The sequence below is a fragment of the Ambystoma mexicanum genome, chromosome 7p (assembly GCF_040938575.1).
Source record: "Ambystoma mexicanum isolate Mex_15411 chromosome 7p, UKY_AmexF1_1, whole genome shotgun sequence".
Classification (NCBI taxonomy): domain Eukaryota; kingdom Metazoa; phylum Chordata; class Amphibia; order Caudata; family Ambystomatidae; genus Ambystoma; species Ambystoma mexicanum.
The window spans coordinates 258,976,951-258,985,341 of record NC_090939.1 but is presented as its reverse complement, the minus strand read 5'-3'; the positions used below and the strand labels follow the sequence as shown (position 1 = coordinate 258,985,341).

General features: G+C 42.4%; 1 protein-coding gene across 2 annotated transcripts in view; it reads left to right on the top strand.

Annotated features, from left to right (window-relative positions):
• Positions 1-1,446: 1,446 nt before the first annotated feature.
• LOC138525990 (interferon gamma receptor 2-like) overlaps positions 1,447-8,391 on the top strand; it is a 250,234-nt gene continuing 243,289 nt past the window's right edge. The window contains exon 1 of one of the 2 annotated variants that reach the window (XM_069636282.1): positions 1,447-1,630. In XM_069636282.1, coding sequence (XP_069492383.1) covers positions 1,492-1,630 — 139 coding nt within the window. In that variant the 5' untranslated portion in view covers positions 1,447-1,491. The remainder of the gene's footprint in view (positions 1,631-8,391) is intronic. The other variant, XM_069636281.1, reaches the window with a different exon arrangement.

The following is an 8,391-nucleotide window of genomic DNA, read 5'->3' as shown; positions in this document are numbered from 1 at the left end:
GGCTTCCAGGGGCTTTAGGGAGGTCTCTATATGTGCCATCAAGGACTCCTTGGCAGCCTCTTCCAAGTCTGGGATTTTCCTTCAGCATGGAGCCGCTGGGTTAGCTCAGGTAGCTCAACACTTCCACCCCGTTCCTGTCCCTTCACTGGTGGTGGTTAGTTTTCTGATGAAATTGTTCAGAGAAGACAAGGCTTACACGGCTATAAATGGGTTTAGATCTGTAATTTCAGCGGGCAGGTTTGGTTAAAGGTGAGCTAGTCGGTAGGCACTGCTTGGTGCACGGGGCCCTCAGTTTCATTAGCATTAAGGTTCCACCTACGACTGAACATTGTATTTTATGAGACGTTCATATAGTTTTGAATCTGTTCCGAGCTTGGCCTTCTGGGAAAGATTTGTCTTTGCAACATCTGTGTTTTCCAGGTTAGCTATGCTGTTATGCCTTGTTTCTATTTAAGGGCTCTGATAGCAGATCATTGGATGTGGACAACAAAATGTTTACCCCTCAGGGCGTCACTTTCTCTATTCTAAATGTTTCATTCCTCCACTTCTTACCAAGCCTTCTGGAGGATTATAAACTATGTGTGATTAAGTGTTTGAAACATTTTAATAGCAGAAATGTGATGCAAGGGCTTTTAACTTGTATAATATGAAGCCTCCTGTTGTGTCATAGAATGGTTAATCCCCCTCACTAACGTGAGAGGGGGTTTAGATTCTATTAAAGACAGGAGGCGAGTATTATCCCACCCACCCACCCTTTTTTTTGTTCTTACAGCTCCGGCGTGGATTAATGTGGTCAGAAGGATTTCGTCGCAGTTCACGTTGCGGGAAGATTAAGATTCCTTCACTTTTCGTTTGGATCCTTTTCTCTGTGCCACACCATCAATCTTTGCAGTGGCTGTCCCATGCTGCTCATTGGTCATCTACAGGGCATGACCTGTCCTCCATGTTGGATTGGGGAGTTCCCCATACACTAACTTTAAACTTGTTTAAGTTTTGTGGTTCAAACTTTTTTGTTTGTAAAAGTTTTTTCTTTGCTGCTGTGGTTGTCAGAGTAAAGAAGATATGCATAATACTCGCCTCCTGTCTTTAATAGAATCTAAACCCCCTCTCACATTACTGAGGGGGATTAACCACTGTGATTTACAAGGCTTTTTACTAATATTTTTTCTGACATGTTTGCTGTAAAAGTAAAATGCACTCTATCAAGCAATTATATAATTATTTTAAACTTGTTTGGTTCTCCTTCGCTTGCAACTGAGAGGCGTGGGGTGTTTGCCTTGAGAGTGTTATCAAATCGATATCTCGCAGGCGTGGCGGCGCATAATATCCACGAGACACACAGCTGTGAAGGCTTGTACACGGATACGCCTGAGAGGGCCGCCTGCCCGCCCGCCACCCAGTGAGCGTATTGGATTGCCAGGAAGTGAAACTGCGAAAGACGGGAGAGGTGACGTTGTGGGAGGCGGTGGCTAGAGGGCGGACTTCCGCGTCATGTACACTCCCAGTCCCCGCGCCAGGAGACAGGGAGCGCCTGCTGGCGACGAGAGGGAGGGCTCAGCCGCCGGTTCCAGAATGGAGAAGACCCTGCTCGCCTCCTGCCTGCTCGCCCTGCTGCGCGTTCTCCTCTCAGGTACTGAAGAGGGCCACGACACCCACATGTGCCTCCGCGTGCGGGGTCGCTGCGGGCATCTGCATAATGAATCGAACGATTTCAATCTTATTTCCTCTTTTTGGGGAAGGAAACTGTCTACCAAAACTCCTTACGTAGATGTATGGGATTTTCTATATAGGTATCAATTTGTGTATGGTTTGACGATCACATAAGTAACCTGCTATAGGAGTGCATATCTACACCCCTTCGTATGTGTGTGTGTGGGGGGGACCTAGGGGGGATCAGTGTGTGTGGCTAGATATACTTAAAGGTAAATTCACACATATACCTATGTGTGTGTATATGGACATGTGGTTACGGATGCTGATATACTTGTCTACGGAAATCACTTTTTGGGATACCTATAATGTTGGAATGTAATTATAATTTAATGTCGCAACAACACATTGGTCCACGATGTCTTCCGGGTACAGCTCTGGTGGCAGGGGCAAGAGCACCTAATGATCAGACGCACAGCTCCCGCCGGTGGCATTTACATCAGATACACAGGGGGGAGTGTGGCGGAATACGTCAACGTCCCATACCTCAATGTCCTGGTTTTGTAGATACAGTGACTGCTCTGTGTACACTGGGAGGGCTCGGGGAATCCGGCATTCCCCCACCTTGTGCTGTCATTCGCAGACAAACAAACGAGCCTGGCCCAGCCCCAAGGAGCTGCACAGGAGGGATTCAATGAAACTGTTTTTTATTTGTTTCAAACACGGTGTGCTTTTATTTTCATAAACTTCTGAAAATGAGGCATCGAAGAGCACGAGGTACATAGAGGTCAAGGGACAGTTAGGTGCACCAAGGAGAGTGATTAGATTGGCATTCAAAACTTTATTTTGTTTTCGGCTCTCCAGTCATGACAAATCCTTAGGCTTTACCATCGACACCACCTCTAAATCCCACATAGTTGCCATCAGCAAACCATGTAGCAACTGCACCTCCTACGCAAGCTAAGGCACATCCTTCAGACCCAAGACTGCCACAACGCAGTCCAAGCACTAGTTCTGTTCAAGCTGGACTGCTGGAATGCTCTTCTCGTGGGACTCCCCAACAGCACCATGCGCCCGACCCCTGCAATCCATAGAGAACACACTGGCAAGACTCGCTCTGTACCAACCTAAATACTCTCACATCACCCCAGCTTTCTCAGTTCCATTGGCTCTCCATACCCCTTAACATTTCCTTAAAATCACTCTGCATTGCCAACCAAGCCACCCACCTACACAGCAAACTAATAGCCATCGCCAACACAAACACCAAACAAGGTTGCCAACATCTACGCATTGCACGCTGCAAACTAACATGCACACAAAAACACGCATTCAACCAGTGGGAAGCCAGGGCCTGGAACACCCTACCACCCCACATCGAACCCTCCATTTCCACTTTCCAAAAAAGCCTCAAAATACCTCTTGTACACAACCTTATGCAGCCACCCCGCTTAATCCTGCCATTGCCTGTCTATCCTGTGCAGAAACATTTTCTAACTTCTGTTTCACCTCCCGCCTTCTGAACTTGTGAATCTTGTAAGGCGCTCCAAGAACCCCCGGTTACGGCAAGTGCTGGACAAAAATGAAGATAAAATATTAAAAAATAAAATAAAATGCCTCCGATGCGTGAGGGGAGAAATTGCAGGTGCTACCTCATATTTGCATGAGAACATAATGCAGATTATTTGCACTTGGCTTGGTTTGCAGACATTTACAGTAAACATAGTGCTAGATAGCAGGGCAAAGAAATTACTGGGACCTATTTAGCTCCTGCTTGTAATGTAAAGTGATCTTAAATAGAGCCATTCTACCAATGTTGGCCTCCCTGCACATGTCTCTGTAAAATAGATGGGCAGGGTGTTTTAGTCAGAAGGCAGCTGCAGAAACCTTTGGTGTTGAGTTGATGGACGCAGGTCGGAAGTACCTGTTAACCGTGTGTCAATATGGAAATCTCTATGTTGTTTGTATTTGGTACCGACCGGGCCAGTTAACCATATCAGCAACCACTGGACTGATGATTTCAAACATTACCAGCATTGCTGTTGATAGAAGTTGGATAGGGTCTGTATTGGTTAAGAACACTAGACCTAGGAGGTCGTCTGTAGGAGTGTGGTAGGTGTAAGGATGCAAGATTTTAGTAGTCACGAGTTAGTTGAGAGATGAGAGGGGCGTGAAGGGGGGTAAGGGTGTTGTCACTTTGTGATATAGATTCTTCATATCTGCTCTGCTCAGTATGGATGTGATGTCATGAGTGTTCTAGAAGTAGAATGTGGCGTGACTGTTCTCTGCTGGATGTTCCATGGATGACAGTTGGTGAGAGGCTGGCTGAGAGAGAGGGTGTGTCCGTCCGTGGATGTTCTCCATTGTATGTGGCCAGTGTTTTATGAACTTGTGGGGCTGCCCTATCCTTTGTCTGTAACTAATAAAGAGCCTACCTTCTCCACCCGTGACTCCTGGTCATCTGTGCACAAAGCCACCTCGCAACACACTTCCTGGCTCTAGGTGGTAGATTTCACTGAGATTAAAGGTTCGGACCACTGCCAAGCAGGACAGGTCACATGAGTTAGCTTGGTTTCCCGCAGATGGTAGTGGCAAGAATTTCGAAAAATGCTTGTCGTAAATTTGCCCAAGTTTCTGGTGTACAGTTTTAAGTCAGTTGCTAATATTATTTTCCTTTAAAGTGGTTGGTTGAAAAGCCAAGTCTTAAGCTGTTACCTGAAAGTCAGGTGGTTCTCCTCTAGGCAGAGGTTTGGGTAGGGTGTTCAACATTGTGGCCTAGAAGAAACCAGTTAGCTTGACTCCAACTGCAACTGCCACCAGGAGCTGCCAACTGAAGCCATACAAATACGCTGAACTGAAATAAAATGTTTGCATCAGTGAATTTGGATAAAGGTGCTTTTGGATTCCGCTAGAAGATATTTAACACCTAATTGGTCAGATTAAATGGACAACAAATGATAGTTTTCATCTCATTTGAAAGTTACATTTGCAGAATGCTGTTTACTAGCCCCTTATTTCCCACAGGTAGCTCCTTCATACTATCTGATGCCAGTTACAGGAAAGACTTTTAGGTCATGTTCATCAAATGTTAATTTCAAAGCCAGTACAGTACACTAAAAATAAATGCAAAGCTTGTTTCAGTAGTAGGAAAGAAAATGTTGAAAAAAGGGATGATGTTTAGGTAGAAACCTGAAGCTAAAGGAGGGATATGAATGAATCCTAAAATTTCAAAGGTTTCCTCTGTTTTTTAAAATTATATACTGTTGAAACACAACTCAAGGATGACTAGATGATTGCATATCTCTCTGACACTGTTGTTTTACGTGTTTGGTTTGCAATTAGTACAATCGTACATTCACTGTTATTTTTTTGTTAGCTTCGAAAGAACAAATTGGACCTGAGGCACTGCTACCAATAATATGCGCACCAAAATAGCAGTTGTCCCACGAGAGGACACGTGGTATTCAGTGATAACAGTTTGCAATACTATTCTAGAGTAAAACACAGGAAATGAGGCGTAAGAAAACTAACAAGGGAAAAGATACCGAAGTAGAACTGTAAACATTTTTTATTGACTTTCAATTGCATAGGCGGTAAATGCTTCTCCAGTGGTAGGTCAGAGACTAATTTTTAGTTAAATAGTTTATAAACAGTGACCACTAGCAGTCAAAACATTTCAATTTTGATAACCATTTTGTGTCATTAGGACATTTATTGCAATGTTGAGAGCTACTGTTGTATGCAGTGCTAGACTGTAGTTAAGCAACTTACTAGCCACTTATACCTCCTCAAAACAAGAAAATACCCCCCCCCCCACCCACAAAAACGGAGTAAAGATACTGCTAACAAAAATGGAAAGCAGCGGATACGGGATCCTTCCCTTCTGCTTCCATCCACACAACTTGAGGAATATGTTCAGATCAGTTGTACAAGCAAAGAAGCGTCACAGGAAGGAGCTCTAATTTTGCTGCTCGACAGAAAGGGGAACTTTAAGGTAAAAAAGCATCTTTTAGTTTGCATAAATTACAAGGTGCAAATAAGTATGGGTCACTCAAAGATGCATTTTAGATCTAAAATATACTTTTTGCATGCCTAAAAAGGATCCCTTTTGCGAAATGAATGGGAATTACCGTTTTACTACATACAATAATTTTGCTTCAACTTCAGAAAATAGGAAGTAAAATACTCCCACTTCAAACTCATATATTTAGCTCTAATTGCTGTTTGTGTACATCAGAATCTTGAATTTGCAGCCATTAATCTTTAGGACTGAAGATGGCTGCCCTGTTTCGTAAACTATTTGAGTAACATTCTAGGAAAAGTTAGTTGGTTTTGAAAAAGTGGTACCACTGAATAGGGTTAGGCTGAAAAAGTATAATAACTATAAAGACATTATGATTGAGGTTTTACGTTTATAAAAACAATATAATGTCTCACATATAAATTATCGACAACTTACTTCGACTGCTTAATTTTAAAAAGGAAGAGAACGTGAACAAAAAAACAGAATATTTATTTCTTGTGGTCTATTTTTCATTTTGTTTTGTCCCTCATACTGTACAGCATATGTACGGCAGAGTGGGTTATCTTGTGTGCTTCACAGAATATTTTTTAATATCTTGTGATGTTTCATTTTATTTTGTCCCTTGGGACCTACTGTATATGTATGGTGGCCCTACTTTGTGTCTTGTGCAGCAGATTATCTTGTGTAGTACCCAGAATATTTTTCATTTTCCGATTAAAAAATAGTTTTAATTTTTTATTTTTTTGGGTGTTAAGGTGGTACATTCTTCTCCAGCCTTTTGCTCCTCGCTGCCATACCGGAAGTGCAGCACTGCGGTAAACAGCAGTAACGGAATTACTGCTACATTATGGCTGTTTTTTTACTACACCTTCGTATTTGTAATGAAGCCCTTAGATTTAAAAAATGTCCATCCCTTTTGCCAACTTCCTTTTTTTGGAGAAAATTATAGAAAAAATGGTGTACAAACAACTTCAGCCTGAGCAACTCACGTCATTTGGTCCTACTCACTAAGACTTTAGACCGGTAGAGGGACTAAATCAGTCCTTGTTGATAATCTTACAAGGATGGCCGATGAAGCCAGGTTGACCACTTCTGTTAGATCTGTCAAGGGCTTTCAATACTGTCCACCATGACATCCACATCGGCCACCTTCATTCGTATGGAATCCATTTAAAGGCTTTGGATTGGACTTGCTCCTTATTTGAAAATAGGATGTAAACCGTTGCTCTACATCATTCGAATTGACTCATAGAGTTTTGTCATACAGAGTGCCTCAATGATCAATTCTTCTCCGTTGCGTTGCATCTCTGCCCTCTTGCCACCATCATTTTGTTCTTTTGGTTTCTCTTTGTAACATGTATATGGATGATCCCTAGATCCATCTCGGTCTTGGGGGTTCTGGGTCTCGCCTCATACAATATTGCATGGAGGAAAACAAGGATTTGAATACATAAAAATTGCCTGCCGTTTAACCCCTTTAAAACTGAAATCACTGGATGTGACAATTCCCCTTCACTTTGGAAGAAATCTGTGTGGCCCGAGGCATTAGTCCCATGCCCTCAACCAGTTCCTCATGCATGCAGTTTTGAAATGTTTTTTGATTTACATCTATCCGTGGTCCCACAAGTTAATTCAGTAGTGAAATATGCTTGTTTGCAGCTGAAGACACTAAGTTGCCGTATGAGATTTTAACATCTGTCTATCTTGCAAAACGTGTTGAGTCTTGATTATTGTAACTTTTCTAAACCTAAACATGCTTAAAACACAGATTGAAGGCCTGCATCAAGTTCAAAATGCTTCAGCCTGTATGATTTTCTGTCTAAGAAAGAATTCACATTACTGCTTCTCTCAGGCAATTACAGTGAATACCGGTCGCTAGGCAAATTGCGTTTAAGACTTTTGGCTTCACGTCAGTTGCACGGAATTGACTATTCTGGTTCATCATACAGGTAATCGGGGTGCCAACTAGGGGTGGCGATCGGGACCTAGCACTAAGAAAAGCAGAGCAACATTGGATTTATAATCTAGATTCAGTTAAAAATGGCCTGAACTCATCGAGTGGGGTCTGTTCATGTAAAATATTACTCTGACCTTTGATCTGGTTTTCGACAACCAAAAAACAGGTTGATTTGAAAAAACATGTCTCTCCCTCACGTGTCTCCGATCATGTGCCTTTCATTCTGTAACATTATGTTGAGTCATATAAAGGCAGTTATAGGAACACTAAACTAAGATTAGGATCAACACTGCTCTCTGACAAAAAACCACAGCTGCAATCCTAAAACAACTGGACCCGTAAATGTTGTATGGGATTGACCAAATTATCATATTCTGATATGAGGATTGCTGGAGGTAGATATGTTCCCTGAGACATTAACACCCGCACACATAATATAACAAATATGTTTCACTAATGGTGGTATTTGGACCATTTAATCGCGATGAGCACAAGAAAAGGAAAGTAAAAGATGGTGTAAAAGCATGATTGGTAATATCACTAAGGCACATAATTGTCCCCTCAAGATGGCGCATTAACACACACACCTTTTGGAACAAAGTGAGCAGCTTGAAGCATGAGAGATGCGTACAAACAGCCTATGTCAGGTGGCCATTCAGCGCAACTTACGTGACACCCAAAGAAAAATAGAACGCATAAAAAGATGCTTTTCCTGTATGATACACAAGAAATATAATCTTCGCCTGCACGACATTGAGAT